General features: G+C 48.2%; 1 protein-coding gene across 1 annotated transcript in view; it reads right to left on the bottom strand.

Moving 5' to 3' along the window:
• The window catches only part of CASQ2 (calsequestrin 2), a 50,898-nt gene extending 28,474 nt beyond the window's left edge, over positions 1 to 22,424 (bottom strand). Inside the window, exons 1-2 of the mRNA XM_032799923.2 lie at positions 21,975 to 22,424; positions 1,900 to 1,984 (exon numbers count right to left, since the gene is read on the bottom strand). Coding sequence (XP_032655814.1) covers positions 1,900 to 1,984; positions 21,975 to 22,208 — 319 coding nt within the window. The 5' untranslated portion in view covers positions 22,209 to 22,424. The remainder of the gene's footprint in view (positions 1 to 1,899; positions 1,985 to 21,974) is intronic.
• Positions 22,425 to 27,575: the final 5,151 nt, after the last annotated feature.

Raw genomic sequence — 27,575 nt, 5'->3', positions numbered from 1 at the left:
ATGGTGCATTCTGGGAAAATATGGTTAGCAGCCCAGCTGCGTGTGCCTACTTGCCAGTGAAAGTTCCCTGTGGGAAACAAATCTGATCTATCCGCTGAGAAACGTCACAACTAGGGACAGGCCAGATCTGGAACCCTGGATCAGTTTTCTCTCAAACTTTGAGAAAGTTCAGTTTCTGATTTGGATGTGAGCTTCATGACTTGGGCCTGTTTCGCTTTAAAGTGCAAGAATTTTGCTAAGCAAATAATACAAATAAATAATCTTGGGCTGTAACTGGTGTTCCAAAACCAAACACCCCAGAACTTTCAGAAAATTGGTTTGGATTCAGATCTGGGCTCTAGACTTCATGGTTGTGGCTGGATCCCTAGAGATGGTTGTGCCAAGTCTGTATAAAATAAGAACGGACCAATAAGCCAAAGTGAGTCTCAAACTCTCTAAGACTCAGCTAGGCCTAGCATATGTTTGTGTGGCACCATGTATATAGATGGATTCCAAAGTGCTTCACAGACTAGGTATAAAGATATCACCCACCCCGGAAATGCAGCCACTTCAGGGGTGGAATGCAGCAACCTTACACCTCTTATATTAGACCTTCAGTTCAAATCCATTTTAGGGGGGGCAATGTTTTACAACTAGAGAGGCAAGCCCCTGGTATAGGGGTGATCACAAGTAGTCTACGGGGCAGGGGACAGAGGAGAACACTGGGGGTGGAGAAAGTAGCATGACTCCAGATCTACCATTCCCAGTATAAATATGCTCCCACAACCATGAAGTAATGCAATGACCGGTTTCTTGATAGCCAGTCCTGTTCCCTCTCTCCCATAGTAGCCCCTAATGTAGAGAACCACAGGAGTGCTCACTTGTATAGAGCTGCAGGCTACAAAACCTAGCTATTCTCCTCTGCTCTTGTGGCATTCAACTGAGCTGCAACCTGCCACCAGTGAATGCTCCTATCCAAAGCAGTTTGTAACCTCTTGCTAAGTGGGGTGCAGGAAGGAGAGCCACAAAAAAACCCAAAAAACACCACCATACTCAGAGGAAGAGAAAAAAGAGTTTGAAAAGAAAGAACAAGAGAGAGAAAACAGACAGGAAAAATAAAAGGTCTAGTAACAGTTCCTGAACATAGTCATAAGGGCATGGATTCCCATCTTCCTTGGAAGAACTTGGGATGTGTCAGGGGACTGGATGATTTCCTGGGGACTGGTGATATGCTACAGAAAGTTTCAGCTTTACTTCACTGCTCCAAATCTGACTCAGTGCAGGACTTACTGCACCACTGTGATATACCAGTGTATAGTCTGGATCAGTGCGGGGCTGTCACCCCTGTCCTGCAACCTTGGGTGCCTTACAGGGCCTTGCTGAAGTAGCTCCCATTTGGGCTGCTCACAAACAGCCTTCCACATGCAAGCCACACCTTGGCTGTCACCAGCCTAGGTTATACTGCAAGGTGACTCCAACACACCCCAGTCCTGCATTTCCCCCCAGAAATGGATGTTCTGTACTGCCCAGTCCTCTCCTGGACAGTACAAATATATTAAGTCCATTAGTTCTTTAAGGGAATTGGAGGGTTATTACCCTCTGACAACGCTCTGATGATCTCTGTTAAATGAATTGTGAGTCTCCATCCAGCCATCACAAACAGCAAGGACTGGCTTCTTTGTTGGCAGTCTCAGCAAGGAAACTAAAAAGGGTAAAGGACCATGAATCCTGAACTCCCCTCTGGCCCTTACATAGTGAATGATTCCCTTAGAGCTGGGTGGAGCAGCATGCACGTGGAAAGCTGTCGCTGCTGTTCTGTCCTGTGGATAATGAGTTGGTTACCCTCTCCAGGGCTGTCAGTGTGGTACCTTTCCCATGTGCTCTGTGTATGTTTTCAGAGATTTTAGAGATTAAACTTACCCAGCTTTTTGGCAAGTTTTGCATCTTTCTTGGAATCCACAAACCCGAAGCCGAAACCTTTAGTTTCCAGGACCTGAGCAGCGAGCTGTAGGAGAACCCAGACAGGAACATAAATGCCACATAAGTGTAGGCCCCCCAAATACCCTGAGAGAACCTACTTTAATACCAAAATAAACCCCCATCTGACCGCATAGCCCTAGTTGGCACCTACTACACCACACTGGAACCCATAAGGGGTATCATCAAACCATTACAACCCATACTCGATGAGGACCCCATCCTGAAAGAAATCTTTCCTCAACCCCCTCTTCTGGCCATCCAATAATCCCCCAACCTCGCCAAGTTCATCATCAGAAGCAAGCTCCCCACAGACCAGGACACTTTAATTCAAAGCGGCACCAGACCCTGCCAGAAAACAGATACAAAACCTGCAGACATATCTCCGATGCGTCTGCTACAATGATCAACACCCCCCACAGCTCATCTTTCAAGCTCCAGGAGTCCTAGACATGTGGTTTGCTTTATCCAGTTTACTAGATATATGGTGACGAGATATCCCAATTTTATACGGACAGTCCTGATATTCAGGGCTTTGTCTTATATAGGCACCTATTACCCCCCAGCTCCTGTCCTGATTTTTCACCCTTGTCATCTGGTCACTCTAACTAAATGCCCAATAACAATTATGTGGGTGAAATGAGACAATACGCTCTTGATGAATTCACACAGGAAAATGCTAAAAGACAAAAATACCCCATCAGCTGTGGGTGAGCACTCTGTGTCTGGCCTCTCAGGCCTCATCCTCAAAGGAAACCTGCACAGCACCTTCAAAAGATGAGCCTGTGAGCTTAAATTCATAACTCTGCTAAACACTAAAAATCATGCTCTCAATAAAGACACTGGATTTATGGCTCATTACAACAACCTGTAACCCACTAACTCCCCCTTTTTGTCCTATGACTACAGGACACTTCACCTTGAATGGTCCCTTAGAATATGTGCTAATTACTTATGCCAAGTAATTGGCAGGGAGGGATAGCTCAGTGGTTTGAGCATTGGCCTGCTAAACCCAGCGTTGTGAGCTCAATCCTTGGAGGGGGCCATTTAGGGAACTGGGGTAAAAATCTGTCTGGGGATTGGTCCTGCTTTGACCAGTAGGTTAGACTAGATGATCTCCTGAGGTCCCTTCCAACCCTGATATTCTATGATTCAAACAGTCTGTTCAATCTTGTATTTAGCTGTGACAATCTAAGCACCTCTTCCAGGTGGAAGGAAGAGCTCTGTGTGGCTCAAAAGTTTGTCTGTCTCACCAACATCAGTTGGTGTAATAAAAGATATTACCTCATCTCTCAAATGAACACCACAAGACAGTTAAAAGTCATCAGGACCAACCAGGATGGCACCATAGTGACAGGTGATCCACATTCTGCTTTCTGTGCAGAACTGATGCATGGATCATATCACATGCCACTTCTTGGCTGAGGTATGCTACCCATAGGTCACAGTGACTGGATCTCATCCCACTTGCTCACAGACCAGGGTTGGCTTAAGATAGTATCTGCTGCTAACTACTCTCAGGCCAGGTCTACACTACGAGATTAAATCGATTTTAGATACGCAATTTCAGCTACGAGAATAGCGTAGCTGAAATCGAATATCTAAAATCGATTTACTCACCCGTCTTCACTGCGCGGGATCGATCCGCGCGGCTCGCTGTGTCGAATCCGGAAGTCCGGTCGTCTAGCTGGAGTTCCGGAATCGATCTAAGCACGCTCTGGGATCGAGATATCGCGTCCAGACCAGAGGTGATATTTTCATCCCCGAGCAATCGATTTTAACGCGCCGATCCGGCGCGTAGTCTAGACGTGGCCTCAGATATTCAGGTGCTGGGAGAAGGCTCACAGCCCAAATCAAGGAGGCACAGTTGAAAAAAGATCCATTTGCATTGATATAAAACACATAGTCCCCAGCCTATGGCACCACGCAGAGGGGAACCCACTTATTTTAACCCAGAGATTTCTACCCACAGTAAGCAGCAGATAACATCTGGAAACTTGGGGGCCAAGCTCACTGCAAAGACAAACTGTGCCCAAGTCATTGCCTTGCTCAGGAGATGTGTAGAGGAAACAGAGATGCAGAGAGATGAAATGACTTGCCTAAGGTCACATAGTAGTAAGTGGCAGAGCGGGGGGCATGGCTGAGTAGAACCCTGAAAGACAGACCAGTTCCTTATCTACTAGAATAGCTTGTACATCTGTCTGCGTCTGCCTCTCTTGCTGCTCCTCCTGGTCACTAGGGGGATTTCTTTTTGTTTCCACTCTCTGCCCCCTTTGTCACTATTGCTCCTGCATGAACCAGAAGCCCAGGAGTGTTCGACGCAAACATGCTCCAGCCGTTTGGGAGAAAGATGCTGCTGTGGAGAGCAGAGAGCTATGACATCACTGGATCCAAATTAGCCAGTCAGACTGTTTCAATTAACTTCAGAGGCCAGCTGGATACTGGCAACAAGACAAACAAAATCCCAGTACAAATTGCCTGAGATAGCACAGGAAATGGCTTCTAATGACTAATCACAGCCTGCTTCACTGCATGGCCACCTCCAGTCCCAACTCCCAAGCGACAAGCCTTTTTGACTCTGCCACACAGAATGCCCCAGACCCTACTGGTGCGGTAATGACATGAAGAGGCTGCAAAGCAGCTGGAAAGCCCTGCCTCTAGAGACTACTTCTGGTGCATGGGCCTCTTTGCCTTCCCAAGAGCTGCTGTTTCAGGGTGCTGCTGAGGGCAGATTGGGGGGTAGCAGAGAGCATGCCAGGGGAAGGTAGGGTGGCCAGACAGCAAGTGTGAAAAATCAGGACAGGGAGTGGGGTGTAATAGGAGCCTATATAAGAAAAAGACCAAAAAATCGGGACTATCGGACTGTCCCTATAAAATCTAGACATCTGGTCACCCTAGGGGAAGGCGGAGGCATGGCTGGGCATTCCTACAACTCGGCTGTCACACGGCAGCTCACCACCACAGAACCCCACGGCTCTTTTTTCTGCATACTGGTATCTGAGGAACATTCTGACCCAAGGAATGGAGCTCCATGGCTTGTAGGAAAGGGATGCCCCTATTAGGACCTGGCTGCCTTTGAACGCCACCACAAGGCTAGACAGAGAAAGAAAACCTTCAGGCAGATTGTGGCATGATTTATGAGTGATGCAGGGCCCATTTCAGGGCCTAGCATTATGGGCATCCTGTGTTTCCCACACTCCGCCTCCCGGCTAGTTTGAGTGTCACACAATAGCTCTGAGCTGCTGCCGCCCTTAGATGTGCAACATGCTAACCTCCCTCCTATAAATAGCCTGTGTCTGAACCCAAGGGTGACAGGAGATTAAGAAAGATAAATGCTGGCTACAGAACCCGAGCCTCTCATTAGGGATGCGTGGTTAAGTCATCACCGTTCATTGGCAGCAGTTAAACTCTTTGCCAAAGTTTTAGGGAAAAATGAGGCACTTTAATGGCTAAGATGTTAGATGCTTTGCTTGGACAATGGGAAATAAAATTATTTGTGAAATGTTACTTCTCTTCTCCCCTTCCACAAAGTACCTGCTCCCATGTCTGCACCCCACTTCCTTACTCTTATGCTTTCCTTTCCCCCACAAAATATGCCCTCAATTACCACCCCACCCTTACAATCAGACTCCCCCTTGCTCCAAAGAAAATCCCCTCCCCAAACCCTGCCTTCTCACTCCCTTCACCCTAACAATGTGCCCTCAGGTCCATCCTCCCGCCCCTTACACCTATACTTCCCATTCCCTCAAAGGACATGTTCCCAGGCCTGCTCCAGTTTCTTCACCTAAGCCCCTAGTCCTCCCCTTTATAGTGTAGCTAGCCATATAACTATTTTGATTTTGTTTCCTCTCTACAACTTCCTGGGGTTTGCCGTTGGTGAAGGAAGCTGCCATTTTGTGAGGCAGAGTTGATGCAGCATGATATAAAGAAGACACTCACGGGGCTCTCTTTCATGGAGACTTTATTTTTGTTCTTTCTTGTTTTGTTGTTTTCCGTATTTAAAACAGATGGCAGACTGAAAGTTTATGGTTACCGTTTGTATACAGAAAAACATCAAGAATTCTGCCATAGTGGATTGTACCCTTAGGGCATTTCTTTCTTATTTTCCTTATTCTACCTTCCACTATACAGGCTCAGAACATTGGTCTCACTAGTCAGTTGCCCCACCTCCTACCCTACTGGTTCAGACCGTTTGTCCATGTGAACCAGCATTAGGCATCTGGTAGTAGCAACTGATGATTCAGAGGAAGATTAAATCCTCTTTTAGGGTACTTAGCCAGCTAAGGAGAGGTCTGTGGGGGATGAAATTCCTTCCTGTTCCATGTTATGAGGGGCTGCCTATCCAGAGACCCTCTTTGCTGAACACAGGAATGGTGAGCACTGGAGTATATGAGGTTCCTGAGCAATACTCAGTATTGTAAGCAGATTGCCACAGTGAGGACATTTGATAGACCAACACCAGTTTCCTCAGGCCCCGCATCCAGCACTCGAGCCCCTGCCTGCCCTATGACCAGAGGAGAGCACTGAGGTAAAATATGTTCAGCCCAAGAAATTAAGACTATGGCTATTAGCAGCCAAACACTCCTTGGCCCCACACCCTGGGATCTGGGCTGGTGTGTCTGAAGGCCTTTCACTGGGCGCTGAAATGTGTCTCCATCTTTTGAGCAGGGGCGGCTCCAGGCCCTAGCATGCCAAGTGCATGCTTGGGGCGGCAAGCTGCGGGGGGCGCTCTGCCGGCGCCATGAGGGCGGCAGGCAGGCTGCCCTCCGTGGCTTGCCTGCGGAGGGTCCACTGGTCCGCGGCTTTGGTGTACCTCCCGCAGGTGTGCCTGCGGAGGGTCCGCTGGTCCCTTGGCTTCGGAGGACCACCCGCAGGTGTGCCTGTGGAGGGTCCGCTGGTCCTCCAAAGCCATGGGACCAGCGGACCCTCCGCAGGCAAGCCGCGGAAGGCAGCCTGCCTGCCCTGCTTAGGGCGGCGAAATTCCTAGATCCACCCCTGCTTTTGAGGTTTAAACAGCAGCTGTGTGCACATGGCTGGGGACATGTGGGGGGTTTAGGTGTTTGCGTGATGGGATTATGAATAGGCATGTGTGTCCATGAGCGTTTGGGTTTAAGAGTGGCTGGGTGAATGGAGATGAGTTTTTATGGGGGCATGGCGCGGGCAGCGGGGTGAGTATGTGACTGTGAGCATGGGTGGTTGGGGTAAACGTGTGTAGAAAAATGTGGGGGATGGGCTTAGAGCCTCTGTGGTAGGACAGTGTGTGTGTGAGAGAGAAATAGTGTGTGCATATGAGTTTGTGAGGGGGAAAGTATGGCTGGAGGTGTGTATGTGTGATAGGAATTCTGTGTGTACATGTACGTTTGGAGCTGGGTCTGTTAGGGTATGTGCTTTATGGTGGGGAGTAGTTCTGGAAATGTCTCTCTCTGTGGGTACGTGTGTTTGGCGGTGTTTCTGTGAGGGTATGTATTAATATGCCAGTGTGCGAGCACTGAGCAGGGAGTTATGCAAGCAAGCAGACTGCTCTGCTGGAACGGTCACACGGAGATAACGTCAGGTATGCCGTACAGCATGTGCCCATGTGCGGCACTCCAGAGTCCCGCACTGGGGAATCTCTCCATAATGCCAGCTACACAGGAACTGACCAACCTGACTGCCCTTGCCCTAACCCCAGCTGGTTGGGGGAGTCTGATGCATTGCCTAGGTATGGCCTTCTCCGTGCCACTGCATTTGATCCACCATCAAATATCAGAGCACAGAGAATGCCAGAGACACAGCACCTTGGCTGGCTGCCCCTGCTTTATACAGTATCTGGTATTTATGTATCCACTTACAGTATTTTCTGATTCCAGTGGGATTTGAATACAGATAATGTTTCTAACCTCAACAATCCTTTTGGCTCAGGACCGTGGGAGGGAGGGGGCCGTAATGCACGAATACAGCCATCTCTGCCCTGCCTTTTAAAAGCAGATCCCTTGAAGGTTTGGCCCACCCAAGCCCTTGTCATGGTGTCTGCTTCAACAGCGAGAAATTTGGCTATAACAGCTGCATGGTGAGGCGGAGGAAAAAGGCTGTCTTGGAAGAACTGGACCTAACTAGTCATGCTAGATGGTCCTGAGTTCAAGGCAGGTGGGGTGGATTTGAGCATGAGCAAAGCAATTGGACTCTCAAGCCTCCACATTCCATGCACATTTGGCAATGCACAGCCCCATCTCTCTCCTGTCTGTACTGTGCCTTCATAATGTGTCTCTCCCGGTAGGATCTAGGTGCCATATACAGTGTTCAGAATAGCAGCTTTGTGTCTGAGAGGACTCCTCTCTCCCTAGTATTACATTCCTCCCTTAAATGGGATGATCCTGTTATTTGTTTCCATGTCATTCTGCTCCCGCTGTTGTTGTGGGAGGACCTTATGCAAAGAGATGAGTCCTACATTTTCCCCTGATGGTTGCAAAATTCAGGCTCATCCTGATTTACAGTGGTGGGGAGTTCCACAGCCAAGGGAGTTCCGCCATTAACTCCTTGCTCTGCCAATTAAGAGTCTCTGCCTTCTCTCAGTCAGGTAGAACAACCTGATGGATCCCAGCATCTGTAGTAGGCTGTGGACAAAGAGATGGTCTCTGAGTTAGTCAGGGCCCAGTCCATGCAGGGTGTCCAGGTAAGGGATGACTGGGGGTCAAAGGGTCAGGGGCAGCCCTGGATTAAGGGAAGATGATAGAAGGCGTTTTTAAGGCTACAGCTGCTATCTGAGTGTCCTGGACCACCCAGGAGTCCAGTACAACCCTGGCACACTGTCTTAACCCTGGGGGCTGATGTCTTCTGTGGAGCATAGAGTCATAGCTTCTTCCACTTCTTCAATGCCTTTTGTGTTCCTATCAACATCACCTCCGTCTTCCCTGGGGCTAGTCTGAACCAGCTCCAACTTCTTGCAGACTTTGGGACAACTAGAAGTCAGCATTGTTTGCATGGATGCAGAAGAGATGTGGAGCAGGGTTTCCTGGCACACTGATGGAAATGGAGCTCATGGTGCCTCACGAACTGCTCTAGAGACCTTACACAGATGGTGAGTAAAGGGGCTGACAAGACAAAGACCTGTGGAGCGGCACTGCTGAGAGCTCAGGGAGGAGGGACATTGCTCATCATGGGCCTTTGGCATCTGTTGGAGAGGAACTAGTGGAGTCAGCCCAAAGCAATTCCTTCTACACACCCCAGGTCTTATAGCCAAGTCAGCATGACCTCATGGCTGATGATGTCAGAGGTCACAGAATTCTTTCCCAGGTGTGCTGTGTCTGGCGAAGTGGGTATTCCTCTGCAGCCTGGGGCATGAGTCATTCGATGGTTTAACTAGAGTAAATGGTGGATTCTCTGTAACTTGAAGTCTTTAAATAATGATTTGAAGATGTCAGTAACTCAGCCAGAAGTTAGAGATCTATTACAGGATTGAGAGGCATAGGCGCCGACTCCATGGGTGCTCCGGAGCTGCACCCGTTGGCAGCTCCCAATCACCCCACCTTCCCCAGCTCATCTCGGCCTTTACTCCCCCTCCTCCCCTGAGTGCGCTGCTTCTCTGCTTTTCCCCCTGGCTCCCAGTACTTGCGCTGCGAAACAGCTGTTTCACGTGGGAAGCGCTGGGAGGTAGCGGGGAGGAGTGGGAAACACGGTGCGCTCGGGGAAGAGGCAGGGCCGGGGCGGGAATTTGGGGAAAGGGTCTAATAGGGGCACGGAGGGTGCCGAGTCGGGGAAGGGACTTTGGGGAAGGGGTTGGAATGGGGATGGGAGGGAGCAGGGCAGGGGTGGAGTCGGGGCAGGGCCAGGGGTAGGGGGGGCTCGAGCACTCACCGGTGCCGGGAAAAGTTGGCGCCTATATTGGGAGAGTGAAGTTCTGAGACCTGTGATGTACAGGAGGCCAGACTGAGATGATCATGATGGTCCCTTCTGGCTTTAAAGTCTATGAGTCTGAGTCATTGACAGCTGGAATAACAGCAACATGAATCTGTGTCTCAAGCAGGGAGAGGAAACATCTCCTTTCCAGAGCTGTTGGGGCCTAAGGAACTGCTCTCTGTACCTACTTGGGCTTAGGCTTTGGAGCTGAAAGCTCTTGAGTGATTAATAAGGCCCTCAAGGCTGTTTCCAAAATCTCAGGATGTATAACAGCAAAAGTGAGATTGGATAGACTAGAGGAGGGGCAGAGAGTCATCCTGTCTGGGCAGACTGTGAGGCAGGCAGTTCTTGAAATCTGCAGCTGACCAGTCTCCCTTCTCTTCACAGAGAGGAATGATTATAATTCTGATGGAAATATTAAGGCTCATGCTGAGGCTTGTATTTTATATCAGTCTTTTTCTCAAATGGCAGAGAAGCCAGGGGGACGTGGGGAAAGCCCTGGGGAAATCTCAGCTTTGTCTGCTTCCAGTTGTAGGGTGGTAGCTTGTTTTGTGGCCTGAACTTCCCTTGGCCTCACCCAGCAGGGCCCCACTAACTGTAATGCTAGCGTTTTTCAGCTCCCCCTACCGGCAGGGACAGACAGCGATGATGAAGTTGGATCTCCGGGGGAGTGTGATGGGCAGGGGCAGCTCTAGGTATTTGGTGGCCCCAAGCATGGCAGCCAGGCTGCCTTCGGTGGCTTGCCTGCAGGAGGTCCCCGGTCCCGCGGATTCGGTGGCACACCTGCGGGAGGTCCGCCGAAGCCGAGGGACCAGCAGACCCTCCGCAGGCATGCCGCTGAAGGCAACCTGCCTGCCGCCCTCGCAGCGACTGGCAGAGTTCCCCCCTGTGGCTTGCTGCCCCAGGCACGCGCTTGGCGTACTGGTGCCTGGAGCCGCCCCTGGTGATGGGGTGTTCACCCTACACTTACCCTGGAGGGGCTAATGGAGGCCAGATGGGCTAGTTAGCCTATTAGGCTGCAAGCTGGGAGACTGAAGGCTGAGAGGAAAGCCCTAATTAGGGGAAGCTCCCCTGTGTGGGAACAGGCCTGGCTTTTATAAAGCCAGGGAACTGATAGCAGAGAGGGTGCAGGGAAGTGTCTGTAGTCACTTCCTGGGAGGAGGGAGGTTTGTTTGATGCTGTAGAGGTAGTTAGCCTATGGTTACTCCCTGGGAGCAGGGAGTTGTGATGAGGCTGGCGAGCATAGGGAAGGGTGCAGAGCCAGAAGATAAGGAAAGGCTCAGGGAAAAGGGAACAGACCTTGGCTGCTGACTCCAGGCTCCCTGAGCTGGAACCTGGAGTAGAGGGCCTGGGTTCCCCTGCCAGCCACTGGGGAAGTGGCACTGTAGGGCAGTGAATGGGAAGACTGCCAGTAATAAAGACTTTGGTACCCCAGAAGGTCAAGTCATGAAGGAGGAGCACCTGGAGTTGCAGAGAGAGTGGCAACAGAGAGCGGAAGGGGACCCCTGACCTGGAACAAGCGGACTCCCCAGAGTGGCCAGGAGGAGGTGCCACATCTGCAGGGGCGGCTCCAGGCACCAGCACGCCAAGTGCATGCTTGGGGCGGCAAGCCACTGGGGGTGCTCTGCCGGTCGCCACAAGGGCAGCAAAATGCCTAGAGCTGCCCCTGCACATGTGGTGAGTGGACTCTGTGAGAGAGAGTTGGCATTATTAGCTTCCTGCTAAGCAAGGATAGTTTCTTTTCCAGTCTGTATAGCTGGAAGAATAAGAGACTTGAAAGGAAGGAGAGAGAATGAAGGGAAACCTCCCCAAGGTGCTGCATTCTCCCTATTTCATTTCCCTGTTATTCCTGCCCTTCCGTTGGCTCCTCTGTGCTAAAGTGACTTATCTAAGGGAATACAAATTTAAGGCAATGCTGCTCAACTGCCTCAGGTGCAATAACCTGAATCCTCTTCTCCCCCACCCCCACCCCCCTTTCTTTTCAAGACCTCTGCGCAGCTACAAGTGCATGCAGCCTCTGGGAGCAAAATCTACATCTCAGCCATGGGAGTCAACTGGAAGGCCCAGATGTGCTTCTAGCAGTGCACATTTGATAATAATGAGCTTTGGGATTGAGGCTGGTAGGATGTTTCCCATCTTTAGCCTTCAGCCCATTTTAGAATGCAGGATTATTAAACAAAGTGATGCTTTGTCCTAAATGAATGGCTAGTGAGGAAATTCCGTATTTTATTTTATTTTTTAGGCTAGAAGGGACCATTATGATCATCTAGTCCAGTGGTTACCTACAGGTTGACTGTGATTGACCGGCCGATCCTGGAGACCCTCCCAGTCGATCACAAACTCTAGCAGCGCAGCGGGGCTAGGGCAGGCTCCCTGCCTGCCTTCGCCCCACGCCACTCCCAGAAGTAGCCAGCACACCCCAGGGGAGGCAGGGGCCAGGGGTCTCAGCACATGCAAGCCTGCTTCTCCTGCCTGCAGGCACTGCCCCTGTAACTCCCATTGGCTGGGAATGGGGAACTGTGGCCAATGGGAGCTGTAGGGGCAGTGCCTGAAAAGAGGGGCAAAGTGCAGAGCCATGTGCCCCCCCAGGGGCTGCAGGGACATGTTGGCCCCCTTTCTGGAGTGGGCCTTAGTCCCACCGTGTCGCTGACTGGGAGTTGCTTGAAGAAAGTGTTGCCTGGTGGGAGCCCACATCCCTCACCCCAATATCCAGCCCTGAGTTCCCCAACCCCCTGCCCCAGCCCTGAGTCCCTCCCACATCCAAAGTCCTTCCCAGACCCTTCACCCCCTCCTGCCCCCTGCACCCCAACATTGCCCCAGCCAAAAGCCCTCTCCTGCACCCTTACCCCAGGCTCAGCCTAGAGCCCCCTCCCACACTGTGAACCCCTCAGTCCCAACCCCGAGTCTGCACCCCTTCCCAAACCCCAACTCGCTGCCCCAGCCTGGTGAAAGTGAGTGGGGATGGAGTGGGCAGGGCTTTGGGGAAGGGGTGGGGCCTCAGGTAAGGGGTGGGTTAGATCCTGGGTTGCCCTTAAATTCAAAAAGTGATCTTGGGCATAAAAAGATTGGAGACCACTGCTCTAAGCGAAAGCATATGTTGATTGTCAGGAGCTGGCTGTCAATGAGTGTTGAAAACGCTGGGAAACTGTTTGGAGCAGTGGCCAAAGACCTGGGTGTTTAGTCAAATGTTTTGAGTCCATGTGCAGCCTTGCAGGATAATAGACTGTCTCCCTCCCTGCGCCTCCACCCAGTGATTGGCTTCCCCTGCCTTCTGCACTAGAGGTGACCTGTTGGGCAGAAGGAGACCCTCTTTCCCCTTCCAGCTGCAGCAATAGCTGGGGGAGTGGTGCCCAGTTGCCTCTCTATTGCATCTGTCACCATTGCTCTGGTAGTGGCACTCTGGGGCTGTTGAGAAGTTGTGCCCAAGACAGCCCCACAGGCTTCTGAAATCTGAGTCTTGGAGTGTTGGTAGGGGTGAGCAGAGGTGGTGGGGCTCAGCTGAGTGGCTACTGGGGATCATACCCTCTGGCACTGGGACCAGAGGGAAGCCAACTTATCACCCAGTTGCCCCCTTTCTCCATTAAAACCAGATGGGGAGGCCACTCAGCGCTGAGGCTCCCCTCCAGAAGGCTGCTGCCCCTCAAATCAGAAAGCAGGCCTTGAAAGACAAAACGCCCACACCGAAAAGTCACTCTCTGGCTCAGCCCCTTCTTTGGCTGCCCCCCTCCTCCCCTGGAAGGTGGATTTCTCAGCTAGCGGTCCTGGCATGCAGCTTTGTGGGCATTAATTACATGCCATGGAGCATCTCTGCACAGTGGGAACTTAATATGCTCTTTGGGTGCCCCATGAAAGGTTGAACATTGTTAGGTTTGTATTTTTATCTGAGCCAAGGCACAAGTCTCCAACCATGAGCTAAAGGGACACTGATAGGGGTCCAGTCCTGTCTCAGGATGATTCCCCCACAGGTCCCTGGCATTTCATTTAACTTCTGCTCAGTGGCATCACCAGGAAGGTTATTTTGCTAACTGAGCTGGGCCGCCAACACTGAACATCCATGGGGAGCTGGGCATGTCATTTATCTATGCTGGCCTGCCCCTCTGTTTGCAGTATTTGAAACCACAACCACCCTAACAACGTGCAACTGGCCCACAGAACTAAACTCGCCTCTGAAGAGAACTGAGGCAAGAAGGCACAGATGGGGGGGGGGTTCGAATTCAGTGGCAATGAGGCCATTTTTAAGCCCTGTTTTCTCTGTCCTGCTTTGTCTAAGTATAAGAGAGTCTCCTTTTAAATTCAGGCCCAATTCCATCATTAATGCACAGGTCCATGCTGAGGGCAGTGCAGTCGCCCTGGTTCAGTGGGAGCTCATGGAGTGCAACCCCTCCTCCAGCACCTCAGTGTCCAGGGGCTGGTGCATAAAGCACCATCCCCTCGGTCAGTGCAGCTTATCCCCACTGTTGTCCATGCTTGCTGGTGCTGAGCAGGGCTCAGGGCTGTGACCTCATGTTGTTCCTGCCAGGTACAATTTGGGTTTTTGTGTTGATACCTGAAATGGTTCTGAGGCAGACTCCTGGATCTGAAAGTCCTGTAGACTTGGGAGAATTCACATCTGGATCTGAACTCTCCAGCTGCATCTGGCATTTCTTGCCCTATTTGGGGAGGCTTAGCCTCCCCAAGCCTCTTATACCCACAGCCCATGCATGGCACAGATACAGGTTTGTCTTTAACCTGTACACCTCGCCAGTGAAATTCATAAAATCGGAAAGGCTAAGCACTTAAAAACTGGATAGTAACTGACTGCAAATCCCAGTGGTGATTGAACCTGATGATCTTCTGAACAAAAGGAGCTCTCCACCATGATTATAGCTGTTTCCATTAGTTTACACTGACTCAACAGATGTTCTAGGCTTCATTGACACAATGACAATCCTCATATCTTCTTATATGGATGCTATAAGGGAGGACAGTAAAAAGATTGAGCAATCCATATGGCTTAATAGGCTTGCATGGCAGCCCCAGAGCATGCTTGCTATCCAGTTGGGCAAACAGCACAGCTGCCTACCCAATGTTAGGATCACCTGGGGCTCCATAGCAGCCCTGGCTTTGCATAGTGTCTGGATACTAGCCCAAGCCCTTCTCCCTTAGGGCTCTGTAATGTCTCCATGTCACAGCTGCATAGTGTTGGTTATATCCAGCTGAATGTTGAACTTTCTTAGAGAGAAGAGTCCTAGAGGGCCTGGAGTTAGTAGTTCCCTGCTCCCAGAACAAACCGCTGTCATTGCTACTTTCATAATGCTTTAGCCAACAAGGAACTTTCACTGATGGCTTCTTGACATCTGGCTGTGAACAGATGGAGTACCAGAAGGTGATCTTAGCACACACTCTCTCCCTTTCAAACACAGGAATGGGAGCAAAGCTTGGAGTTTGGTATTACTAACCGCTCACACCTAGTCAAAACTCCCTGCTGAGACTTGGTAAAGGTGCTTTGCTTTTTAAAGAAGGAAAATAGTGAAGTAGATAGGGCACAGACCAAGATGTGGTCAGACTTGCATTCTATTCCTGACTCTGCCACTGACTTGCTGTGTGACCTTGGACAAGTCACTTGGCTGCTTTGGGCTTCATTTCACACAACTGCAAAATGGGGCGAATGATGATTATCTGCCTTTTTTTTTATAAAGTGCTTTGAGCTGTACAGACACACAGCTCTAGGTGTTATTACTGCTCATCAGTGCTCCTTCTCTGCTATGCAGTAGTTGGTGGATAGAGAGCAGCACATCTGGTCCACAGGGCCAGGGTATTGGAGCATGATCTCCCCTCTTCCCCCCCCCCTCTTTTTTTTCTTTTTTTCATGAATTTAGTGCTGATGAAAGTTGCTGGACTGGCTGGCAGCCATGGACTCAGAAAGCTTCTCTTTATCCCCAGAACAGAGATGGCAAATGGAGCACTGCAAGCTTCTTCCATGCACCCTGCCCTACACATGTGCCTTATCTGTGCCATGGAGGAACTGTCCTTAGGAGTTAGAAGCATGTTCAATCTCTGTATCCCATTCAGTCTTTGGCCTCTCTTGCTCATGCTGCAAGCAAGAGGGCCAATCAGTGCTAATGGCTTGTGTAGTGTGGATCCCTGTCCACTGGGAACTGAACTGAGGTCCCCATCTCATGAGCATATTCATTGTCAGTGAAGAAGAAAGATATCCTTTTCAGTCAGTGAAGGAGACAGGACCAAATGTACAACATGGGTGCCTAGAGAGATTGGTTAGTTTTGTGTGCACTAATACTGGGCTACAGTTGTGCAAAACTAGATCCCCAAGCTCTAGTGCCTTTGAATATCTGGGGTGAATCAGATTCAAAGCTGAAGTTTCCCCTATAATTTCCATGTCAAAGCCAGAAGGCTTTTGTGGTGATCTGGGGAGTGTATGTACAACTTATGAATTCTGGTTAATTTTAGGAAATTACTGAATTTCCTAACACTGAATTACTGTATTACTGAATGCCTCAATGTGTAGTGACTCAAATATGGGCCGACAGGGTCCCTGACACATCAGCATCATGACCACTCCCTCATTTGGACAAAGCTACAGAACAAACAAAAGAGGTTGTTAGGCTGAACAGTGGGTGTACTGAGAAGGATATCAGACTACCTCCCAGCTCAGACCAGAGGTAGGTTTGGAGAGCGGAAAATCCCCAAACAGGCAAACAAAGAAACCAGGTGGTAGTGCTAGTTTTGAAAAACTCAGAATTCACAGAAAAGCTTAGATGGGGGAGAGGAACAGAGGGGTCCTTTCCAACTGCAGGACTAGCTAAGGAAGAAAGAAGCTGCCTGCAAAGGTAGAGAGACTCCTTGATTTGGAGAAGCCATGTGCAGTCACAGGAGGGGAGGGCAGATTCTGGACTCCTCAGAGGACTTTGATCTAAGATCAAAGAATGCTCAAGAATGGTGAGGAAACTGAGGCAGGGAAATGCTTCCAGGAGTTTATTGACTTGTCTAGATCTGTATATCTCTTGTGCTAGCTAATGTGGAGAATAATTGGTTTTGGAACCCTCTGCAAAGCCTCTGTTATGTGCTTCCACTGTCACATGTCCCTGAAGAGCTGAACTGTAAAACCAGAGATGCCCATAAGGCTGGAGTACTAAACTCTGGGAATGCTTGGAGGGGATCAGCACTAGTCCTGGGCGCCTATGGCAGCAGGGCTGCAGAACCGGTTTCCATGAAGGAGTAGCAGACAATCTGTATCCAGGAAGTGTGCCAGAGGCCGAGGAAAGAAAAAGAGCTGGAGCCGACCAAGACTCAGACGCGCTGAAAAGCTCACGAGTCCAGTGTATGAAGCCTGGTGAGTGTTTAGCAGTGGGAGCACAGCCAGGGCTATGACAGGCCCATTTTCTATTTCAGATACATCTGAGTTCTCGCACGAATCATCTGTTCTCAAGGGATTTCAGCCCAAGTTGGTGGTTCTATCCTGAGAATAGCTGATCTCACAAAATTTCCACTGTCGTGGCTCCAAAACTCATGAGAACAGCTGGTGAGATTTCAGTGCCATCTAACCCAAACACACAAACTCTTATCCCATTTGGGCCTTAAACCTGATCCCTGGGACTTCCATGTTAATCCTAATCCAGTGCTGGATGCAAAAAACTGCCTTTTCTTCTCTAAGAACATGGGTCCTTATGTACTAGGAGAGAGAGAATTAGATCTCAGGGGTTGATCTCCCCAGGTATGAAGGAGGAATAGCCCATCATCTGGAGTATTTCAGAACTGGCCAAGTTTGTTGTGAGCATAGGCGTTCTAAAGCAGCCACTGTTGGCTGTTGCAAGAGGCAGAATGCCAGTGTGCTGCTAGACCTGTTCTGGAATGGGAAGCACCAGCATATTCCTCTTCTATTAACTTCAGTAAGACTAATTTGTGCTAGGGCAACGCTTCATGAAACTTCAGCCTGCGGATGTTGCTGCTGTGATAGTTAAAATGGTCAGGCTAGATCAGCCTCTTTTTATTAAGGATCTTGCACACACCCACATGGCTAGGAACAAAGGAGGGGAGCAGGGGTGTACGTCATGCCTGATTGCAAGTTGCCTGGTCAGTATTTGAGAACCTGAGTTCCTTTGCTAAAGCCTCCCATTTTAGAAGCAAAGCCCCTAATCCTACGGATGATTATTGTCCGTAGGGATGGATGCTGTCCCACTGGAAGGAGGAATGATTCAATTTACAATGTTTGCTGCAGAGATGGGTCCAGAGGCAGGTGTCTCAAATGGGAGGGAGACTGTGAAAACACATAAGAGGAGGCAATGGGAAAGGAGAAACAGGAGGAAGTGAGGTTGGGATGCCAAGGAGAAGGAGAGGGAAAGAAGAGTGCCAAAGGAAAGGGAGGGACAGGGGATGTTTCTCCCCTCAGCTTCATTGTCTTGCACTTTGCCTGAGATCATCAGGGAACTTTTCTGCTTACTTATCTGTGAAGCACCTAGTGTAACCCAGTGATCAGGGTGTGTTGTGGCCCCAGGCCACAGAGGACAGGGGTCTGCTCCAGCCTTGCTCTTTCGCTTTGGCTGTAGACACTAATATTTTTAGCTCTGAAGGTCTCTGCTTCAATCCCCAGGATCAGCCATAATGGCAGCTCCTATAGGAGCACACTGTGGGTGCTGTACAATAATAGTTTATATGGTGGGAGGGGGAAGGAGAGAGCAAGAGAGAAGAGCCCTTTAGCCAGGTCTTAGAAACAGCTGGCGCACACCCCTATCCTCACCACTCTGTTGACATTTTGCAACACCCCCTTCCAGCCCCTAGTGGCACCATTGACCAATCAGAGAGAGAGGGACAAATCAGAAGTGCAGCTGCCTGAGGCTGGCAGAAGATCCCCAGCTACTGCTCCTCCACCAGGTGCCATACCAGCAGCCACTACCATGGGGAAGCTCTGGGAGCCATAGTTCCTTCCCTGCCAGGCAGCAAATGCAAGAGCAGATCCAAAGAACTACAGCAGCTGAGAAGTACTCCTCCCTGCCTGCACCTGGAAGGAGTAGCAGTTGCCAGAGAACCGGAGTCCCCACCTTTGCAAGCCAGAGTAGGACTCCAGACTCCAGTGCAGGATCCCAGACCCAGTGAGGAAGCCCAGCACATTCCAGACTCCAATGTGGGACCCCAGTGCACACCAGGGACCCCAAAGAGGGACCTGAAGCTATTATGAGCAATCCCCATGCACCATCACTGTCGGTTATGGCATTACTCTTCTTTGCTGTCTGACTTGTCATGGGCACAACTTAAACATGGTATCTGAGCACAGGGGCTTTGAGTGGGCGGGGTTTTGGTGCTCTCAGCTCCACCCACTGCCGGTTTGACCCCTCCACTTCTAATAAAACAAAGGCAAACTGTGAAGGCTCCAATATACACTTATTGTCTTACTACAGGCTCTGTCAGCTTCTCGGTCACTTGGACCAGCGACAGTTACCTCCACACGTTCTACTCCAACAAGTCAATGGCTTGTTCACAAGGCATTTTTTCTCACCCCCCCCAGCAAATGAATGTGTCAGAGCAGGCATATGTGATCAGACTGTGCTGATGTCTTTGCAGGTACACATGAGGCTGCACTGGGGCTAGGGTGACCAGATGTCCTGATTTTATAGGGACAGTCCTCTTATTACCCCCCACCTCCTGTCCCAATTTTTCCACACTTGCTATCTGGTCACACTAGCTGTGGCTTCCTTGAAAATGTATTACACTCCAGTCTGCTTAATGTGGCCACATTTCAGCAAAGCACTTAAACCTGTGCTTAACTTTAATCAGGTGCTTACTTCCTTTTCTGAAGCAGGGTCTGTCTCTGCCCACCCCATCCCTGTGACACTGTCTCATAGCCTTCCCTGTACACTTCTCCTCCACCACAATGTCATACTAGAAGTTGCTCTCATGCCTCAGAGTGCCCCACAGCAGGGGCCGTTAGAGAACCATGTTTCCCCACTTCCCCCAACAAAGACCTGAGAACTAGCACAGGCTGAAACATGGATTTTCCATTTTACAAAAAAATTTGGCACTATTTTTTTTAATCTCCAAGATGGACAAAAAGCCAACTTTTTTTGCACATTGAAATTGAGAGAATGAGGGGGAATTATTTAGCCAAACTCAGAATGTTTCATTTGACTTCAACTCTTTATTTAATCTATTATATAAAATGTTGAAACAAAAAGCCATTTAGAAATGGAAAAATTGAAACTTTCTATCCTGAAAAGGTCACAAGGGGAAGTGTTGACCTTTTCAAAACATTTTTTCCAATCTGTTTCCAAATGAAATTTTGCTGAAATCGAGCCAATTTCATGAAAAATTTCAGGTTAGTCAAATGGCATTTTCTGATAGAAAAATGTTGGAACAAAAACTTTCCAACCATCTCCGTTGACAAAGTCATGTCAGTGTGCTCCAAGCCCCTATCAACCTGTGGACACCAAAACATTCTATGAACAGACAAACCCCACCAACATACTTCATTCGGGCCAACAGGCAGATTCTTAAGAGTACAGTTTAAGTGAGTTTTATTTTGGTAGCACTTTGAATGATAGTTCTATCCATCTTTGGTACTTCTATGGCCCCGTCACAGTAGTGTCTGAGCACCTCATATGCCTTAATGTATTTATCTTCACAAAATCCCTGTGAAGTGCTATTATCTGTATATTACAGCTGGGGAACTGAGGCACAGAGAGATTAAGTGACCTGCCCAAGGTCACACAGGAAGTCTGTAGCAGAGCCGGGAATTGAACCCAGGTCTCCAGAGTCCACAGCTAATCATAGCCTAACCATTGGACTGTCCCTTGCCCAAAAAACAAAAAGTTCTCACATACACATTTAATAAGATAGCTAGTGACAGACTTTCATGGACAGATTTTTGGCAGGGAATAACACCTGTAATATATAACAGATACCTTCTGTCAAGCCTCCATAAATATGTATTTAGTAATCAATTGCCATTTATGTAGCACATAACTACCCTATTAAATAACAATGCAATTATAGCATCAGTACAAACATCTCAGCTGGAGATCTGCCGTTAAGATACCCAGCTGATCACCCAGCTTTGCAGAGAACTCTACCTCCTCTTTCACCTAGGGCAAGTAATAGTTTTGAAAGGTGAATAAAATCTCCTCAGTTTTTCTGTCACCTTCATTGTTAAGTTGTATGGGTACATTCTGAAGCTGGATGAACATGCTGTCAGGATAGTGAACCCTCAGTGGGTTTCTATATTTTTCTAGCTTTCAAATGCCATGCTATTAGGATGCAACATATTTAAACCCCAGATGCGGGAAGCAAAGTGTAACTGTCCCTTCTTCACTCCTTACTTTTTCCGAGCTGAGATTGGGGGAGCCTCCTCAAGCAAGGTGGAAAATGAATATCTAAAGACACTTCCCCCTCTCTCATTAAGTGCAGGTGCCCCCTACCCCAATATGATCCAGCAGTTTACTGGCACCTTTATGAGCAGGAGCCAGTGCTACAAATCTACCATGTAATTTTTACCGCATTTCCCTTTACAAAGGATGAGTTAATTAGAACCTCTCCTTTCTGGGAAATTAATCACATATTCTTCAGCTCAGAAATGGATAGTTATATTGAAGAAACTAACAAGAATCTACAGAAAGACTCCAGGCAGACACCTGAATGTCAGGGAAGCACAAAGGATTAAGCATTCGCAAGGACTGAGAGCTTTTTTAAAAAGGCAGCCAAGTATTGTCTTTGCAGCACTGTCTAGTAAGGGCTCCTCTGCTGAGCCCTCCTAGTGGGCTAGAAAATTGGGTTCAAGTCCAAAATATGGACAGGCAAAACAGCTTGGATAAAATATGAAGTGACCTGAAAATTTGCCCAGCGTTCAGACTGGAGCCTCAACTCTTTCCAGAGAGTTGGGAAAGCTCAATCATCTTGTTTTCTGTTTTTTCTGTAGAAAAATGTTTCTTGGTTTTGGATGGATGCAGAAATTCTAACAGCAGCACTGGAAAACCTATTCTCATGAGATTTCCAGACCCAAGGATTTCAGCTGAATTCAAAACCCAATACTTTAGGGATCTGTCCCACCTGAACCTTTTGATTCCTTTCCCCTGGCTAGTCCAGATTGCCCCATACTGCACTGCAGTAGTAAACCCTGGCTGAAATACCTGTGCAGCCAGACATGCACCAGCACTTACCTCCAGTACCATCTCTGTCATCTGGAACTGCTTCTGAGAGACTTTATCTGAGCCCACAGGTTCATGGAAGAGCAGGCAGAGCACATCATACTTCTTCAGGGCCTGCTTGTAGTTCTTCTCGTTCAGGTCAAACACCCGATCCTTCCCATCGTAGGTGGGGAAGTCCAGGCCCTCTTCAGCCCTGCAGCAGAAGAACAGGTAAAAACCTGCCAGTAGCCAGCAAGCTATCTTCATTGGGAGACAGTGTGGGGTGTCTTTTCTTATGTCTCTGTGAAGGGAAAGGAAAGGAGCCAGCAGAAACCAAAGTCTCAGGGTGAAGTTTGAACTGAGTGTAAGTTTCCTCTGCCTTCCTAATGATCGATCCAGGCCAGTGGGAAGCAGCAAACTTTGCAGTCTGGGCTGAAGACAAAGAGACAGACAGGAGAAGCTGCGAGGCCAAGCCCTGGATACCTTACATAGCTCTGCCCAGCTCCTGTGTCATTAGGAACTCCATTTTTAGGAAACAGTTGTTTCAAGCTAAAAATAAACCCTGCAATGAATAAAAAGGACAGATATGACACCATTGAGGGACTTGCTGGCACGCTGCATCATCTGAGCGAGGGAGAGGGAGAGGAGGAGATTGAGATTAGGAACAGGAAGGCTTTATCAGGGGAAAGGGTTCAGTTATATGGGGCATCAAGGCACAATCCACCTTATTAGGACTTTAAAAAATAGACAGTTGATGGGACACTAAGGAGTTTCTTTCCTTCTCAGTACTGTGGGGTTCATGCCTAGATATCACAGTAGTTAGGCTTTAGATCAAGGGATTGATCAATCAGTCTTGGAATATAAATGTGATTAAATGTTTCGTGATAGTGATTCTCATTCAGGCTGCAAGGAAGAATTCCATCTCCTCAGTCTCCAGGGAGTAGAGACAAGCAAGGACCTTGGGAGTTTTCTCCTCCTGGGGATTAAGCAAGGATCATCACTGAGATTCAGATAGGCCACACACCGGACTTGTTTAGTTCCTCCAATCTCCACAGAGATCCATGGTCATTGGTAGAGCTTGGTCCTTCCTGTCTCTATGTACCTGTGATCCTGGAAGAAATGGAAACTGACCTTGCCATTTCTGACACCCAGAGTAGTTAACATGCATCCAGACGTAGGCATTAGTGAGATGTGGCTAAAGCATTCCAATGTCAAACAATATAAGCGGCAGGTCTTATTGCCCACTCTTTATGTCCAGCAGCTGGGAGCTTTGGGCAGAGGTCAGTGATCTCCTCAGGACATTGGACAGAGGCCGGATGTCTTCGCTGATCCTCCTCAACTTCTGGGGGGCTATTGATCACCAGGTGATGCTCACACAGCTACACAATCCATCAAGGGGGGATGGAATCACTGTAGAGTGGTTCCCCTCTTCCCTTTCTCTTCCTCGCCAGCAGGTGAAGCTGGCTGACTGCTCCTTCTCCCCAGAGACTCTCAGTTGTGGGGTCCCTCAGGGCTTAGTCCTGGTACCTCTTCTCTCTTCCAGCCACATGAAGCTATAGAGAGAGACAGAGTGAGAGGCTGTGGGTTGCTAATGCCCCCCTCTTTGTGTCTTCCTCTCCTCTGAACCAGACCGCACTGCTGACACCCTCCCCCCAGTGCCTGGTAGTAATTAGAAGCTGAAATAAAGCCAGCTGGCTGCAGCTCAACCCTGACAAGATGGTGGTGATGCTGGTCCGCAGGGAGAAGTGTTTTAAGGGCCTGGCAAAATACAGTTCAACTGGGCATCAGAGGGGGGTTTACAACCCTTGTTCTTACTAGACTCCCCACTACTCCTAGGCTCTTAGACTAACAGATTGATTCAGTCACCCACACAGTGGTAGAGACTGTGTCCCTTCCTGTTAGATACAGATCTTACCTCAACCATCCATGCCTTCCTAGCGTCTTGGCTACTCTACAGCAATAGGGTCCACATGAGGGTCAGCGTGGAATTCACCTAGAAGCTCCATCTGGTGAGCTTCCTCTCTTCTGAGTGACCCAGGATACTCTCCCTGCATTGGCTCCGTAATGCCTTTCAGGTGAAATTCAAGGTGCTGGTTACCAAATACGAAGACCTAGAAAGTAGAGGCCCATGTTATCTTAAAAGCCTCCTCGCTAGTTCCTACCCCCCATACAACCAAAATTCACCTGGAATTTGACATCCCAAGCCTGAAGCTTGAGGGAGCTGAATACAAGGTGTTCTTTGTGACAGGCCTGCACCTCTGATATTACCTTCCTACTGAACCATATACGAGCATGAACCTGGCCATTTTTAGAAGGAGCTGTAAGACTCCTCTGCTAGCTAATGAAACTTTTACCTGAGTGGTGGACCCATTAAAGTGATCATTCACTGGATACTTAGGCAGTAAAATTAGAGCTTGGTTTGTCAGCTTCTCAGGGTATGGGACAGGTTGTTTATTTGTCTTTTACAAACTATATCCATTTCTGATGCTATGTAAACCCCCATCAGTAACGGCATGTGTTTTAAAGCTCACATAAAGCAAACTGCATCATAAAATGAAACATTTGCTGGAATTAGTGTGCCTTGACTTGCCAAAATCAGGTTCCCAAAGCCTGCCCTCCTTGTATTTCAGTAGGTCACAGATCTTTAGAGAGTAGTCCTCTTTCAGATGTCTTAAGCTATTTTTAAGTTGTTTCTCTTCTAGAACAACTTTCTGAGCTGTTTAAAAATAGACACAACCCCATTCTCTTTTACATTTTTAAATGACTTTAGTTCTGGTGAAAGGTGCTGTTTTATTAGCTCTGGAGAATGAACACCTCTGTTTATCTTCAATGTGTATGCATATATATATAATGTATAATACACACACAGAGAGCATGGATAGCAGCAGGGCAAGCTTCTCTCATTAATGTGCCTCCGTGGAAGGACCTTCTGTAGCAGTGCTATTGTCAATGGTCCATTCACTCCTTAACCTTTCCACTGAGCATGTCAGTGAGGCTGTGGGGCCATTTAGTGCCATTTGTGATGGTCATTTTTTGAGATTCTTTTTAAAATGTGCCCAACTAAAACTCTGGACACCTATCCACCAGTTCGGATTGGTGAAATCAACGTGTCTCTTTGGAGGTGGAGTTTGTGAATTACAACTAGCAAGGAGTGGATCTCCAGAAGGTTTGGAAGTTCAGATAAGCTCCCCAAATTCTTAATGATTGTCTGAACAATCTGACTCCCGTGAGTCTACAAAGATGGGATGTAAATGTCAGCAGAACAGACTTTTCCTTGATATTTTGTAGAGCTGCGCCGGTACCAAAACCCTGGATCCCAACACCCCTGAACTTTTGCGGAAGTTTGGCTCGAGTCTTTGTCTCTACATTGAGTCAAATAAAAAATCCTGTGACCTTTGGGATATTCACAATCTCTGTGAAATTTTGTAATTTGACCTGACCTCTATTATTTTAACTCTTCTACTTCCATGCCCAGCTGGAAACAGGACAAACAGAGCAATGCAAAAATGAAAAAGTTAAGCCAACTGGTTGAACTTCCAAAAAGGATTGTTTCAGGTAAGCTGGATGGCTCAGGGTATTGGTAAAGCAATACACACAGAAGCAGAAGGCTAGTCCAATGTCTAGGTCACATAGGCTGTCTCTCTGTTCCCTATCTGTACAATGGGGATAACAGTACAGCCCTGCCTCAGCAAGTCCCCAGACTGCGAAGTTCTCAGATACTATGGTATTGGAAGTCATATAAGTATTTGGTGTCATCATTTTACATGCTGCGTTACAGAGATTAAACCACCATCCTTGCCCTGCTAACCATCACACCAGCCTTTCACCTGAAAGCTGTCCAGGGCAGGGAACCATGTAAAATGAGGTGCTAAGTCTCTGGTCCAGGTCCTTCTGAACAGGTGTCACCATCACTAAAACCACCATTGTAACTAACACCAAATCTTCATGGAACAATTCCCAAAAGACAGAGACCTGAGGGAGGAGATGGGTGGGGGAATAAGATGTTTGCTGGGCACCAGCCCACTAGAGTGTTTTTTGGTGTAGTTTAGAGTATGTTCTCTGGGTGAAATACTCTTTTGGTTGAAGTCAATGGCAAAGCACCCATGGATTTCTTCCTATCTCTTTTCTCTAGTTATGTTGCTCTAGAATCTAAAGAGGCCAGCCTTCTCATCCCCCCTGCCCCAAGCCCTGCAGACATATACAAGGCAGGGTGCCTGCTGAGAAAGTGTAATACATAAACATGAGTTGTGTCTCTTCTTACCATTAGGAAGGAGTTTGGAATGTAAATTCTCTCAGCTTCCCCCCACTTCACACTGACATCATCCTCTTCATTTCCCTAGCTGCTCAGTACTGCAAATGAGCTGTCCAGCTAATATATGGAGATATACCTATCTCATAGAGTTGGAAGGGACCCTGAAAGGTCATTGAGTCCAACCGCCTGCCTTCACTAGCAGGACCAAGTACTGATTTTCCCCCTGATCCCTAAGCGGCCCCCTCAAGGATTGAACTCACGAGGCTGGGTTTAGCAGGCCAATGCTCAAACCATTGAGCTATCCCTCCCCCGCACACCATATACAAATGGCTCCAATGAATCTGGCTGGCTTTTTTCCGAGGCTTCAGGATTTAAAGTTCTGCCTTAGCTAATCTTGTTACAAGCCTCTAAGACCTTGTATGTTTTCTAAGATAGGTGTATTCAGAAAATGTGCCTTTTGCCACAAGCTGGCCTCATTACAGGGATGCTAGATAGTCAAGGAAGGTCACGGTTTGTAATAACTCACAGAATATTACTATTATTAGCACAGAAGCCTTAGAGAACCATTGAGACCTTATGGGAAACTGAGAAAAACATTCTCATTTCAAAGGCAATTTTGCAGCTTGAGTCTCCACTGTCTTGCACCTTCCCTTGCATCATTTAGCCCTGCTCAAGCTGAATGTTAAAGGCTCCCCGTCAGAGCACTCTGCGCTGGTGTCAGTGATGACAAGTGCAAGGCAGCGAAGAATCAGGCCCCTCGTATTTGCTGTTATATAGGGCTTGAGATATTTGCAACTTCCATCTGGCATCTAAAGGCACTTTGTAAACTTGAATTATTTAAGCTTCACAATGCCTGCTGGCTCCCATTTACTAATAGGGAAACTGATGCACAGAAAAGGGAAGAGACTTGACCAGAGTTGCACAAAAATTGTAGCGGGAGGGCCAAGAAGAGAAGCTGTGTGAATAACTGTTGTCTCAGTTCGCTGGCTGAACTAAACATTTAAATAAACGTATTTGGGGCAGACTCAAAACTGAAAAATTCTGATTTTTTTCAGTGAACCAAAGAAGTAGGGGGGAAAAATCATTTGTTTGACCCAAAATGAAACATTTCATTTAGTTTTTCAATATTTTTACCCTTTAGAAAAAATGAATAAGCTGGAAGTAAATTTTGAAATGCTCAGTCATTCCAAACCAAAACCCTGAACCTGAGAACGGAAGAGGATAATGTAAAGGCCAGATCAGATGATAAACAGTCACATAAAAGAGAATCTGGCACATCAGAAAAGGGCAGACAAATAAACAGGAACAAGTTTTTAAAGTGTTTGTACACAAATGCTAGAAGTCTAAATAATAAGATGGGTGAACTAGAGTGTCTTGTGATA

This window comes from Chelonoidis abingdonii, chromosome 1 (genome assembly GCF_003597395.2).
Source record: "Chelonoidis abingdonii isolate Lonesome George chromosome 1, CheloAbing_2.0, whole genome shotgun sequence".
NCBI classification, from domain to species: domain Eukaryota; kingdom Metazoa; phylum Chordata; order Testudines; family Testudinidae; genus Chelonoidis; species Chelonoidis abingdonii.
The sequence above is the reverse complement of the archived record's forward strand: the minus strand, read 5'-3'. Positions and strand labels throughout refer to the sequence as shown.